Source organism: Pyricularia pennisetigena, assembly GCF_004337985.1.
Source record: "Pyricularia pennisetigena strain Br36 chromosome 7 map unlocalized Pyricularia_pennisetigena_Br36_Scf_7, whole genome shotgun sequence".
NCBI classification, from domain to species: domain Eukaryota; kingdom Fungi; phylum Ascomycota; class Sordariomycetes; order Magnaporthales; family Pyriculariaceae; genus Pyricularia; species Pyricularia pennisetigena.
This window is the reverse complement of record NW_021940919.1, coordinates 566,937-581,327: the sequence shown is the minus strand read 5'-3', so window position 1 is coordinate 581,327 and position 14,391 is coordinate 566,937. Positions and strand designations below refer to the sequence as shown.

At 53.2% G+C, this 14,391-nt stretch overlaps 4 protein-coding genes across 4 annotated transcripts; 2 read left to right on the top strand and 2 right to left on the bottom strand.

Moving 5' to 3' along the window:
• Window positions 1-263: 263 nt before the first annotated feature.
• On the top strand, window positions 264-1,451 carry PpBr36_09818 (uncharacterized protein; the record flags this gene model as incomplete). The annotated part of the gene is made up of 3 exons (XM_029896937.1): window positions 264-321; window positions 430-1,109; window positions 1,215-1,451. 3 exons carry the CDS (start codon window positions 264-266, stop codon window positions 1,449-1,451), a joined length of 975 nt encoding a protein of 324 aa, XP_029745056.1.
• A 699-nt stretch (window positions 1,452-2,150) lies between these two features.
• On the bottom strand, window positions 2,151-4,835 carry PpBr36_09817 (uncharacterized protein; the record flags this gene model as incomplete). Its single annotated transcript, XM_029896936.1, has 1 exon — window positions 2,151-4,835. The coding sequence occupies one exon, from the start codon at window positions 4,833-4,835 to the stop codon at window positions 2,151-2,153; it is 2,685 nt and encodes an 894-aa protein (XP_029745239.1).
• A 1,476-nt stretch (window positions 4,836-6,311) lies between these two features.
• Window positions 6,312-7,207, bottom strand: PpBr36_09816 (uncharacterized protein; the record flags this gene model as incomplete). The annotated part of the gene is made up of 3 exons (XM_029896935.1): window positions 6,312-6,583; window positions 6,688-6,879; window positions 7,195-7,207. 3 exons carry the CDS (start codon window positions 7,205-7,207, stop codon window positions 6,312-6,314), a joined length of 477 nt encoding a protein of 158 aa, XP_029745057.1.
• Window positions 7,208-9,230: 2,023 nt separating this feature from the next.
• PpBr36_09815 (uncharacterized protein) lies at window positions 9,231-14,341 on the top strand (the record flags this gene model as incomplete). The annotated part of the gene is made up of 2 exons (XM_029896934.1): window positions 9,231-12,647; window positions 12,713-14,341. 2 exons carry the CDS (start codon window positions 9,231-9,233, stop codon window positions 14,339-14,341), a joined length of 5,046 nt encoding a protein of 1,681 aa, XP_029745240.1.
• Between the last annotated feature and the right edge of the window lie 50 nt (window positions 14,342-14,391).

The window sequence follows — 14,391 nt, the reverse complement described above, 5'->3', positions numbered from 1 at the left end:
CCAGGTTCCCATTGACAGACAGGAAAGCTAGACCGTATCGCTCCCAATCAAGCATCCCACCTTTGCCGACGTCTTTTTATTTGATTCCGTCTGTACCTGTTTAACTTGACGATTCTGCTATTCCCTCTACATTTGCTCTTCTGTTTCCAAATTATACCCCCTCAAAGAATTGACTTCTAGACGAAGAACACCCCCATCGTCACAAACAAATATTAGCAAGACGTTTGATACGCTTCAACTCAACATCAAATCCCATAACCAATATGTCCAACTCACTCGACCAGCTCAAGGCCTCGGGGACCACCGTTGTGTGTGACTCTGGTTGGTTTCCTCGCCCCTCCCCCATTTCCCTTTTCTCGGATATCAAAAGGTTAAGCAAACACACAAAACAAGATATCTAACCATAACCCCCTACACCAAACAAAACAGGTGACTTTGCTACCATTGGCAAGTACAAGCCTCAAGATGCCACCACCAACCCCTCCCTGATCCTGGCTGCCTCCAAGAAGGCTGAGTACGCCAAGCTCATCGACGATGCTATTGCCTACGCCAAGAAGCAAGGCGGCTCGGTCGACGAACAAGTCGATGCTTCGCTGGACCGTCTCCTGGTTGAGTTCGGCAAGGAGATCCTCAAGATCATCCCTGGCAAGGTCTCGACCGAGGTCGACGCCCGCTTCTCCTTCGACACCAAGGCCTCGGTTGACAAGGCTCTGCACATCATCAAGCTCTACGAGGCCGAGGGCATCTCCAAGGACCGCGTCCTCATCAAGATCGCCTCCACCTGGGAGGGCATCAAGGCCGCCGAGATCCTGCAGCGCGACCACGGCATCAACTGCAACCTCACCCTCATGTTCAGCCTCGTCCAGGCCATCGCCGCCGCCGAGGCCGACGCCTTCCTCATCAGCCCCTTCGTCGGTCGCATCCTGGACTGGTACAAGGCCGCCCACAAGAAGGAGTACAAGAAGGAGGAGGACCCCGGTGTCGAGTCAGTCAAGAACATCTTCAACTACTACAAGAAGTTTGGCTACAAGACCATCGTCATGGGCGCCTCGTTCCGCAACACTGGTGAGATCACAGAGCTTGCTGGCTGCGACTACCTGACAATCTCGGTAAGTTTAGTCCCTTTTATGGCATTCTTCTCGTACAGTAGTTTTCGTTTTCCGCCGGAGAAAACAATGCATTGCTTCCAAGCTAACGAATATACCCACGAATAGCCCAACCTCCTCGAGGAGCTCCTCAACTCGACCGAGCCCGTCCCGAAGAAGCTGGACGCCCAGGCCGCCTCCTCTCTCGACATCCAGAAGAAGACATACATCAAGGATGAGCCCCTGTTCCGCTTTGACTTCAACGAGGACCAGATGGCCGTCGAGAAGCTACGCGAGGGTATCAGCAAGTTTGCGGCCGATGCCGATACGCTCAAGGGCATTCTCAAGGAGAAGATCCAGGCATAGGCTGTAGGAAGATGGGGAGAAAAAGAGAAACGGGAGGTGCGTTGGGAGGATGATGAATCATGAGATACCTAAGCACTGCGGGATAAAAGTGTGTAATCTTTTTGAGAAAAGCTGCATATAATAGAAGTGCCAGATTGTCTCAGTGTACACACGACTATTTTAGCTGGTAAATGAAACTTTTGAAGCATTCTGTAACATCTTGGGATTTATTTTGTTCAAGGGCGCCAAACAAGAACTGCTCATCTACAGTCCTCGTGAAACATCGACAAGTCGTCATTGTTTCGATATCCCCAGCATACCGTTCCAATATTTGATGAATATGGTCGAGGGTGGGTTGTGATAGAGGTACAAGATCCGAATTATAACTCAAGGGCCCCAGGAAACTAGACGAGGTCAGGAGACGAGATAGATCGAGTATATGCATGATGTCTCTTATCTGACCATGGTCAGTCTTGCAGACTACCCCCGGCGATGCTTACATTATACTGCACAAAAAATCAAAAAGAAAATTCCAAGAGCAAGGACAATCCATCTTCTCCTTTTCTTTTGTGTAGTCTTCTGCATACCTAACAGCGCATGTGGAAACCCTCAAAACAAGATGCCCGCTTAAATCGAGATACACACTTGAACTAGTAGTATATAAGATTTTGACCAGTTAACACAAACGACTACCCCCTATATTTTATTTTTCTTCTGCTTTTACTCCTCGAAGCTAATGTCTCCGTACTCCCACATGCCCAACCTGTCCTGCTTGGCCTGGCTCTCGACCTCCTTGAGGCTCTTGAGGGTGGCCTCAAAGACCTTGCTCCTCTCCCAGGGCTTGAGCTTCCTCGGGACCATGGCGTAGCCGTTGGCGACGATCTCGCGGTTGAGCGAGTCCTTGGCCGTGGAGCCGCTGCCGCCGGCGCCGCCGGCCTTGGGGTCAAATATTGTGATGTAGGCCAGGTTGCCGTCCTTGGCGTCGACAAAGTCGTACAGGGCCACGAGCTGCCTGCCCTCGGTCATCTCCGCCATCGCGTTGAGCGCCTCGTTCATGTAGTCTGGGTGATTGACAGGCAGCTCGACGAACGAGAGAGACGCGTCGGTCGCCTGCGCCTTGAGCTTCTGGACGGAGAACTGCGGCTGGTCGAGGGGCCGCAGCTTGGACCACGGCTGCTTCTCGGTGTTTCCAAAGTCAATGTAGACCACCTCGGCTACCTTGGCGGCTCGGTCGTTGGACCGGATCCGAGCACGGTACCATTGGCCGTCGACTGAGAACTTGGCCGCCACGTACTCGCCCGCCTTGGGGTTGGTAAGGCCGCCGGATACGTTGTTGGCGGGGTTGTTGTGGAACTTCTTGAACTCGGTCATCATGGTCTCGAGTGCGGCTGTGCCCTTGCCAACCTCTTGAATCTTGAGGCGGCCGTTGGGCTCGATATTGGTCACGACGATGTCGCGGTAGTCCTGGGGCTTCTTGTCGATGTTGATCGACTCGACAGCCGCGGCAGCTTGCTCGCCCGCATCCTCCTCCTCGTCATCTGCAGGAGTCCAGTCGTGCCACATGCCCTTGCGAGCCTCCTTGGCCCGCTTCTCTGCGGCGTTGAGTTCGGCAGCGTTGCCCGACTTCTCGGCAGAGTACTGGTGGACTGACGCCAGACCCTCCTCGACCAGGATCTTGGCAAAGCTCTCACGACCAATGTACAAGTCGCCGATGAACCCACCAACCTTGTCCAAGTCATGCACATCCACCTCCACGTCGCGCTGGTTGCATCGCTTGTTGGCAAGGTCGAGTGCCTCTTGGCCAAAGGGCTCACCCTTGTCGGTCTGAGGGTTGCGGCCAGGAGCGCGCGGGGCACGGATACCACCCAGGACGAGTGTCAACTTGACCGATTCGCGAGGGATCAGAATGGTGAACCGGGATCCGGACTTGCAAAAGTCCACAATGGCGGGGACTTTCTTTTGCCTCTGGAGAACAGAGAGCTGGATCTTGGCCCTCTGAAGACTTTCTGAGGCGTCGGTGTACTGCTTGATCTTGGGTGCCTTGCCTGACCACATACCCTTGCCGTCGGTCTTGGCTTGTTCCTGAGCGGCGAGCAGCTCATCGTAGTTGGGGGCTCTGTCTGTGTCGTCCTTGCGGTGGCGGATGACGCTGGCGTAGCCCTCCTGAACGAGAATCAATCCAATGTTCTTGCCGCCTTGTGTGACTGTTGCGACCTCTTTAGCCTCAAAGTCACCCTCTGCCTCCTTCTTGCCATCTATCGTGATTTGCACATGCTTTCCGATAAGCTTCTTCCGCAGAAACTCCTTGGCCTCGTCCCTAAAGGGTGCCTCAGAAGGTTCGGCGGTTCTTGGCCCGCGGACACTGCTGAAGTTGATGCGGCGCTCGGCTCCGGATTTGCTACGCACAATGATTGAGTCGGCACCAATGATCTTGGCCACTGTCATGTCGTGGCTGCCGCCCTCGCCAGCGGCCTTGACGGCTCGGTTCTTGTGGAGCCTGAGGCGCGCGTCTTGGGCTTTCTTTTCGGCGGCACGGAGGCGAGCCATCTTCTCACCTAGCATAGTTGAATGGAAGTCGTTGCAGCGTGCCAGGCCTTCTTCCAACAGGAACTCGGCGATATTGCCACGGGGGTGGATGAGCGAGGCAACCAGGTGACCCTGTGGGCTAGCACCAACAATGTCGATCTTGATCTTGCGCTGGAGCAGCCTTGTCTCGACAAAGGCCTTGGCCTCATTGCCATACTCCTCTGCTGGTTGGGTAGTGCCATTCTGACCGGCCCTCTGTGTCGCAGGGGTGCGGATTCCGGCGACTAGCGTCATGACCTGGCAGTGCTTCTTGTCCGAGAGCAGTAGACGGACCAAGAGCCTGTCTCCACTGAGTACCCTTTCAATGACACCATCAACGGTCTTTCCCTTCCACTCCTTCATGAACTCAGGGCCACCGAGGTCATTCTGTACCTCAATGTGACCACCGGTACCAGCCCAGAGACCCCTACCGTCGCTTCTGGCCTCATTCTCCAGCTGACGGAGGACCTCGAGTCTCTGAAGTACTTCCTCGTCCTCTTCCTTCTTGCCGGCGTCCTCACGAACCTTGGCCCAGCCAGCCTTGACAAGGGCGTCGGGCAGTTCGGGGCCAGCTTTCACGATTGCCGAGCCATATTCCCGGCCCGAACCAGGGATCGTGTAAAGGATCTTGCACTGGACAGGCTTTCCAATGCACGACTCCCTGAGAAACTCACGGGATTGGAAGGCAAAGGCTTCGTCACCGTCCTTGTTAAGGCGCGGAGCACTGACGAAGGCGAGCGAGAAGGTACGTTCCAAGTTCGGGTTGTTGGGACTCGAAAGAACCAGGGTATCACCACTCAATATGGATTTGACAACAGCTATGAATGTCTTGTTGGACATATTGGGCGGAGACAACCGATAGTAGTGCCACGAAGCTGAGGGCAGAGGGTGTGAAGGTAGATTTGGTATGGTGTCTTGTTGCTATGTTAGTATCGACTTCTAGACACAAGACTGTTCGATGAAGAAAGGCTTGAGAGTTGTAGGGCCGTGAGCAAGTTTGAGTGACCAATCTTTTTATAGCTCAAGATTCGACCAGCCTGATAATTAATATGAAGAAAGTGTGGGTATTATAAGATATGCGGACTGGGGATTGCTAATTGATGAATGTGTTTAGATGATGAGGACCAAAGTGCCGACTTTCTCGAAAGGTCCCTGTGATGTTTACTTTAGGATGCAAAAAGACTGGGACAGAGATTGGTGTCTCAGGACTGTCAATTTGTATAGATTTTGACAATGAAGAAACCAAGAAACACGAAAGAAAGAATTGCAAGGGACATAATTGCATATAACCCTAAGCACCGAACTTTCAGTGCTTTCTGCATGCGGGCGTATAAAACCAAACTCTATCGAGCTTCGGGACTCGCTAGCTGCTCTTCCCTTTCCATGCAACTTGAAACTTGACACTCGCATCAAGTCAATTGGGAATTTATCGATGTCGCCAAATGACTTTTTGCCTATCATGTAGGAAGTATGCACTTTGATCCGAAATCATAAGTCGCGAATCTGGCTTGGGGCAGGCTTGGATGAAAGGGTTGAGGAGATGAAGGTCGTAGAAGCGTGAATATGAGCCTGGCACGTACCAAAATAGCATCCAGCAGAGGAAAGGCAAATGAAAAAGCTAAATTTGATGCGTCTAGCCCTTTCCTGTTTTTCTTTTCCAGTGTTTCTGCGCAGGAGTTGAGAGTTGACGAGAGATTTGGGGCAGAAATGGATGGACGAAATCAGCTGTCGTGTGCCTTTCCTCTTTGGCGGTGACCTTTTGGTTCAGCTTATAGCCACCAATTGAACACGTTCACATAAGCTAGGCCCGCCTCCCTCCAGAGCAATGAAGTAGCAATGAAGTCTTGTGTGGGGAAAAGCTAAGGCCATCCATATACCTCTCGCAGCTAGCTCCAGGGGTCTCCCTCAACAGGGATTGAGGAACTTGAGCTGGGCCCCGCATTTGAGCTCAAGAAAACCCTCAGCTACCTTCCTTACCTTACTTTAGCAAGCTTGACTAGGTCATTGCGTAACTGTTCTAATTACGTAGTGGCTTTGGGGACGCATACCTCAGGAATCAGGGACCTTGCTCAACAACAAAACATCAACACATGAAATCTCTTCATCAAATGAGTATACTTTACTATGCGGGTTACGTTAGCCTTGCTTGCCTTTTCGATCAAAGAGTGAGCATCAATCATCCTTTTGTTTATTTGATACTATATATTCTGCCAAAACGTGAAGATCTTGCTCATGTACACATCGACATTCGATTTCCCGCTTGTCCGTACGACATTATAGCTCGAATCCTTCCTCTTGGGCTGCTATAGTAACCATTTAAGACGAGATGCCAATGACACCGCAGGCGGGACGGCCGCCAGCGTTGCCGGTCTTCTTGGACTCGGCGTGACCACCACGACCGAGGTCGTCAGTGCCTGCGTGGACAACAAGAGTACGGCCGACGACGCTCTCAGGACCGATCAGCTTGATGAACTTGTCCTCCTTGGAACCACTGGCATTGCCCTGTCCGTCGGTGTCGAAGTTGCCAAGGTCACCGACGTGGCGGTTCTCATCCTCGGGGGCACCATGTTCCTTGTTGTGGGGGTTAACTACATGGTGAGATAGCAGTGTCAGTCACGCTTGGAATTAGCTATCTAGGCATACAGCATCCGATACAATATAGTATTGATCCCCGGATTAGCTGTAGACTTACAGTGAGGGCCAGCCGAAGTGCAGCCGTTGGTGTTGTCACCAAAAGTGTGGATGTGGAAGGCGCGCTTGGCGTTGGGGTCGCAACCCTTGATGTCCCAGGTCACCTTGGTGGGGGAGCTCTCGCTCTCCTGCTCAAAAATGACGTGCCCGGAGACCTGGACAGTCGCGTTGGGGTCGGGACGGAGGACAGCGACTGTGAGTAAACCACAATCTAGTTAGCGAGGAGCTCTCATTGTGGTAGAATCAGGCACAAGGGCAGGACAGGCCCTCAATGATCAGCTGTATCGGAGGGTCAACATCTGGGTCTTGCCCTGCTACCTGATTGGAAAGAATCCAATATAAGGAGGCCATCAAGGTGCATGCAAAGCCGGCTGTGTAGTGTAAAAACGTGCTCAATGAAGCTCAGCGTAGCCAGGACAAGCAGGCAGCGAATGCACCCGGATGGACGCTTGATGGAAATAGCGGGGTAAACCATGTGGTATAAAACCAGGGACCTTCCCAGACTCACCAGCTTTGACCATTTTGACAATTGTTTGGTATGAAGAAGTTGGTTTGGTTTGGAATGTTGTTCAAGCCGTGATTTTTTGCTTGTTTCTCGATTCGATTTTATAGAGAAGGAAGTAGGAACCAGCAGCCGTACGTCCCGAGAGGAGAGAGGGGACTTAAACAGATCGATCGGAGCACATTCGGGCGAAACCTTCTTCGTCAGACTTCCACGGCAAGCCAGCCAAGTGGGGTTCTGTAAGGACCTAGGTTGGCTTGCAGCTTTCCAAGTGGAGGGGATGGATGGCATTTGCGAGCAACCTCAGCTTGTCGTCATCTCGCCACTGACGAGAATGAGGGGCGGCTTACAAATAGTACCGCACCCAAGTCCCGACATCTCGTCTCGCACTCGGTGTTCCGCAGATGGATTTCAAGAGCTCCGATCCGGGGGGGCATCACAGGCAAGGGTTCCGAGAGGACAATTGATGTAAGTTGGAGTATTTCGTATTGCGTCGATATGAAGGTAAAGCAATCCATCTACAGCATCCTCAATAGAAACAAAGCTTTTCCGGCTCTGCGAGTTCAACCAATTCGCCAGGAATTTTTTTGAGGAAGCGGCAAAAGCTTGATGGCCATATAAAAAGCACAGTAAAATGACTATGCACCCGGATATGGTTATGTCTGCTTACATGCTTCAGTAATCTGAAGCTACCAAACCAAGTCCCGACTCCCGACTGAGGTCAGTCCTGGCCTCATTTTGATTAACCTGCAGGTATCTTACATTCGGTAAGAAGAGGTAGCTTACCTGACTTTCAGAGCCTCCACTCCAAAGTCCTACCACTTAGAAAACCTAGGAATGAAAGCAAGCCACTGGGAACGAACACGGTCATCTTATTTGTTCCGGCCCAATTTGAAGATTTTATACATAAATTTAGTAAGCAACCGTCGTTGTTTATTGAATGAACCAAAAATTAAGGCGCCAACCGTAGCACAGCAAGAACTAAGATACCTCAGATAACACGCATCGGAGGTGCGGAGTTTGAGCACAAGCCACACGCATAGGCCAAGCCTAAACATTTCGTTTTGGGTTTGAGCAAAGGCACCCAGCTCCAAATGTTTCATTGCTGCGTGCGACGGTCGGGACCTGACGCGGTGATGCTGACCAGATTACCACCCAATCCGAGATTAAAGGAACCCCGCAAAGCCTTTATCTACCGGGGCTGGTAGTGTCATATTCTTCTCCCTCATAGATGGTGCGGGTTAAAGAAGATCATGATCAATATCTCGAGTGAAGCGTTTGGTTAGTTGTTGCTTTGTTAAGTTGGCGTTGTGATCGGGCGCAAAAACGTTTTTGACGAGTGGCATTTGACCAAACCTGTGGCTGGGCCCCTCACTTTGATTTGCAGTGCAGGGACCCAGCTTCTCAACCAACCCCGAAGCCGCCAAGGCTGGGCTCAAATGCAATTCGAATTGGCTGTGACACACGTTTGCACCCTCGACCAACCTAGTTACCTTCCATGGAACCACCTAACCTATGCTCCTCTCAAGCACCGCGGCCAGTCGAAGGACCCACCACGATTTGCGACATTCGCTCAGCCTACAGCCCACTTCCACGCAAGGCATCAATCACATCGATCGCATGCCTCACAAGGCCGGCAAGACAGACCCGAACCTAACGCGACATTTTTGATCCGGCCCGCTACCCAGGCACATTTGCACCACTACAGCCTCAAGATCTAGTGCCTATACACATCAACACCACCCAAAATACTGAAGATTGAGTGAAAGGATGAAATAAGCCTCTTGCGTCTCCGCTTTGACGACATTGCGGAATAATCAAAAGGCGTCCCAGCCCCAAGCCACTTGCCAGCAGTGCCTTGAACTTGTGGTCAAGACTACCTACCTTAGCCGGCGCTAGGTCAACCGTGCGCGCCGAACTTTCCCTCGTCTGACATCACTTTGGGCTTCTGTACTCCCAGGATCAACTCGACCATCCCCAAAGCGATATCGCCTGCTTCAAAAGTACGCTCACGCTGTACGAACGAGGAATAAGAAATCGCAATGTCATTCAATGACGGGCGCCGCTACGGCCACGTGCCCCCGGCGCAGTACCCCGTCCAGAATACACAATCGCAAGACCCCGCCCGTCGATCCAGCTTCCATCGTGGCGACGACTCCAGCTTCCTTGATCAGCAGGGCAACGGCATGGTTCGCGGCGATGACGAGCTTTTCGTGTCCAGCCCGGTTGAGACACATACCGCGGCGAGCACGAGACCAACGACGGGCTACGGTGCGCCCGCGAACGTTGGCATGGCTGGCTACCAGCACCAATACCAGGCACCGCCTACGCCAACATCATACAATCCTGCACAATTCGCAACGCAACCACTGTCGACGGCTGGCTTTGGCAGGTCTTTGAGCACAAACCAGATACCCAGCACCGCTAGGTCCTCCTACAACACGCCGGCATCCCCCACCTATGGCGGCATCGCGTCGCCAACAAGCTACACTCCCCAGGCCTACAACCCAGCTGCGTATGCGAACACCCGCACAACGGTCGCTCCGCAGAGACAGGCGACATATCACGGCTACAATAACTATACTCCTAACTATAATCCTGCCGCCCCTCTCCAGCCATCCTCGGCTTCTGCCACTCCGACCTACGGCTACGGATCACCACAGGCGCAACAGATCGCCCAGCCCTCTTATGAACAACCGGCGAGCAATCATCAGTACAGGTCATCAAATGCATCAAATTACTCTCAGCACTCGTCAAATGCCTCCTACTCCTCTCAATACAGCGCCCCTTACGCCTCTTCGGCTTACCCCAGTTCATACACAGCAAGTAACAACGCGTACGGGGGCGGTTATCCGACAAACGGGGGTGCATCTTCATCATCAAGCCCTTACCAGGCCGGTGCTTCACAGGTACCATACCCCATAGATGATCAGATACCAGTAGGGCCGAACTACTCCTCCGAAAGCCTTAACCGACCGCGGTCTACTTCACAGGGCTCTCCCCTACCCTCGCCACAGTATCAGCCGCCTCAGCCCTCGGGAGGGGGTCTTCAACGACACCCAACGAACGCGCCGCTGCCGAATAGACCAATGGACGATGTACCAGAAGAATGGGATCCAAGCGGACCTACTGTCGACGACGGCCGCCTTACTCAAGATAATCTTCTTCGGGAGATAGAGGCCGATCTGGGAATGCTGCAGCACTCAACCTCACAGGCATCGTCGTCTCAGTCCAGGCGGCCCAGGCCGATCAACGGCAACATATCTGATGATGAGAGGAATCTCCTTCGGGAGTCGCGTATTGCCGAGACTCAGGGCACCTTCAGCACTCATGAAATGAGTACGGCATTGAGGGAAGACACCAGATTCCACCAGGGCTCGACACTTACTCCCCCAGCAGCAGCGCCGGATGATAGTCTCAGTGATAATGAGTGGGCTGGTGCCATGGATTTTGGCGGCATGGATCTGGGGTCTTTGGGTGGAGGTTACGCAGGGACCTTGTCCTACGATAACAACATCAGCTCCCCTCCAGCCGACAACCAATCCGGTGCGTTTGCGGACGCCGACGTTGATTTCGGGGGAACTGGTGGCCTTCAGTCAGCCTCGCTGGCGCGAGCGCCAAGCTTTGACCAGGGTGACGAAGAGGTGTCTGTTCGATCCAGGAGAAGCGGGAGCGAGTCGCCCTACAAGGAGGATGATAATTTCGACATGCCTGATATGTTCTACCATCCGGGTCTATCGAGCAGGCCGCTTCCAGCGATCCCGCCCACCGGTTCCGATAGCAGTCCGATGATCTCAGCCCACCCCTCGACCCGCTCACAGCACCACAGCTATTCCCAGAGCTCCGACTCAGTACCTGGTTTGCACAACCAACTACATCAACAGCAGCAGCAAGTCGAACGATCTATATCATTATCTAACCACAGCAGTACCCCAACCGTAACTTTGCCCGGTCGGTCGAGGACTGATGCCGCAGAGGAGAGAAAGAAAGCGCACAGGACCATGGCCCAACAAGCACAGATGTCTAGCGCAGCTAACATACCTTACGACGGTTTTGAAAGCGCGACCCCGTCTTCTGCGATCACTTATGACGCCATCACGCTTCCTACTGGGAGACGACGCAAGTTTGTGCCTGCCAAGTTGACCTCTGGCGACCTTCGTCGCTGCGCGGAGCCATGGGCTCTCAGTGGTATTGCTACTTGGATCCGTGAGATGGCTGAGGGCGAGCCGGATCTGAAGCAAAAGACGATTGAGGAGGGTCTCATCAAGTTGTTTACCACCAAGGTCCCGACCATGAATGTTGCCGACGCGGAAACACTGGCTAGCAAAGTGTTTGACAGGATGCTGTCTGAAGGCATCGTAGTTCGCGAGGAAGAATGGGTCAAGTTTGGTCCGGGGACCATATCTGGCGTGCTCACGCAGCTTACTGGCCACGGCTGCTACGCGGCCAAGCTCCACGACGAAGAAATTCCAGGCAGATGCTACAGCTATTACTGTACGAGAACACTCAAGAAGGCCAATTTGGACGACCTCATGTCAGGAGAGACCATCAAAAAGACAGACTGGAAGGAGTATCACAATCTCACGGATACAGTCATGATTTCTCGAGGAAAGAAGGAAGTGGAGCGTCAGAACAATCTGCATGAGATTGTGTACAGCGAGGAGGTCTTCATGAACCACATGGAGGTTCTTCGTGTGCTGTACAAGGAGCAGCTCAAGGCATGGCAGCCGCCCATCATCACTCCAAATAGGCTCGGCAAATTTATCGACAACGTTTTTGGCAAAGCTGAGGCTGTGCAGCAGACAAACAAGGAGTACTTGCTTGCACAACTCAAGTACAGGCAAGCGGAGCAAGGTCCGTGGATTCATGGCTTCAGTGACATTTTCCGCGAGTGGATTCGCAAGGCCAGGGAACCATATATTGCATTCTCGGCGTCGTACCCTTACGCGCAGTTCCTCGTCCGGCGTGAGAAGGATCGCAACGTGCTTTTCCGGCAATTCCTTGACCACGTGCGAAGCCACCGAAGATCCGAGCGGCTGGGCTGGGATACGTACCTCAAAGCCCCCATCACGCGACTGCAAAGATATTCTCTCCTGCTTCAGACGGTTCACAAGAATTCGGTCAAGGATGATGAGGAGAAGGCAAACCTGGGTAGAGCCATTGAGGAGATCAAGGCGGTGACCATGGAGTGTGACAAGCTTGTCGATGACATGACGAGACAAGTGGCACTCATCGAACTGCAGTCCTCCTTGGTTCTACGCCCCGGGTTTCAGTCCAAGCTTAACCTTGACCACTTGGGTCGCGAGCTCAAGATGCAAGGAGACCTGCAGCGTATGGGATCTAGAGGTGTGCGGTGGGTTGAGACGCACGCGTTGTTGTTCGACCACTACTTCATTCTAGCGAAGATCATCCCGAGCAAGGATGGGCGGAGTGAGAAGAAGTACGATGTGTCTAAAGAGGTGAGTTTTACAATCAGACTCTTTGGCCTGCTTATGAGCCGTATATGTACTAACACTGGCGCTAGCCAATTCCAATGCCTTTGTTGTTTCTTGAGAGCATGAATGATGATCCGGTCTCGAAACAAAAGGGCATAACTGCTCCACTCAACCGTGCAGCCCCGACAGCTGGGTCAGGCACCCAGCTGAACAAGGTCATGTCAAACGGCGGTGACCGCCCAGGCCTCGAACACTCGAACACAAGCTCCTCTGCATCGTCGATGCAGCCAGTGACTCGTCTCAACACGACCAGCTCGTACGAAGAGGGCAAGATCCTCTACCCGTTCAGGGTCAAGCACCTGGGTCATGAAGTCTATACGCTATACGCCACGACAGCGCAGAACCGACAGGAGTGGTGCAACCAACTGATTGAGGCCAAGACAAATTATGCCAGGGCATTGCACGCACAAAACGCAGAGCCTTTCCGGCTACGTGTTGTGGCCGATGGTGCTTTTGCTTACGATTCTATCTCCGCCATGGGAAGGACAGCAGGAGTACCAATCCGTGGAACGCCCCTGGATCGTGCTATAAGAGAAATGGAGCAGGTGTATGGGCCTGGCCGGGGTCCAGCAGCAGTATGCCGGGCACAGGTCAACTGTGCGACAGGATTCAATGCCTACGGCAAGTCGATCATCGCGATCGGAACTGACTTTGGCGTCTATATCTCCGAGGCCAGCAACCCGCGTGGCTGGACGCGTTCTGTGCAGATAAGCAAAGTGACGCAGATCGCGGTTTTGGAGGAGTTCTCCGTTTGTTTGATCATTGCCGACAAGTCGCTCATCTCATACCCTCTGGACGTCATAGCCCCCGTGTCCAACTTTCCGGCGCCGTCTCACGATAACCCCCGCCGAGCCCCGGTGCGCCTAGCCAAGGATGTCAGCTTCTTTGCAACGGCGCGCATGAAGGATCGGATGTTGGTCTTCTTCAAGCGGAAAGAAGGAATGCACAACACCTTCAAAGTTCTGGAGCCTGTGTTCCAAAAGTCGTCAGAAAAGAAGTCACGTCTGTTCGGCGGTAGGAAGGGAGCCTCAGGTAGCACCGAGTACTTCCGTGACTTTGACGAGTTTTACCTCCCTACCGAATGCTACTCGCTCAACCTGCTGCAGACGTACATCGCAGTTTCCACGGCCAAGGGCTTTGAGCTCTTGACACTGGACAAGAAGCAGACCATGTCAATACCGCGGGATCTGACCCTGCCGGCCATTGCCGATATTGCTCAGCGCATCCAGAGCCAGCGGCCGCTAGGCATGTTCAAGCTCAATGACCAAGAATTCTTGCTCACTTATGAGGACTGCGCCGTGTATATGGACAAGCATGGAGAGGTCTCGCGGACGCTGATCATGGAATACAGCGGCAAGCAAAAGAAGGCCCGCGCGGCCACCATGTTCGGCCAGTACCTGCTTCTTTTCAACGAGGACTACGTCGAGGTGCGCAACGCCGAGAACGGCCGTCTCAGACAGATAATCGCGGGGCGCGACGTCAGATGTCTCGACTATGGTTATCGCGGACCGACTGGGCCCGGGCAGGGCGTGGCAACTGGCGCACTGCCGATGGACTCTCAAGGAACCGTCAAGATCTGCATGAGCCACCCCGAGGTCCCTGGCAGTCAGATCGTGTTGGAGATGGCGTTGAATGATGGGCATTTGGAGAAGTCTTGATACAGAATAGTAAGAGGATGGCTTGAGGATGGGGGTGTGTTTATTATGGG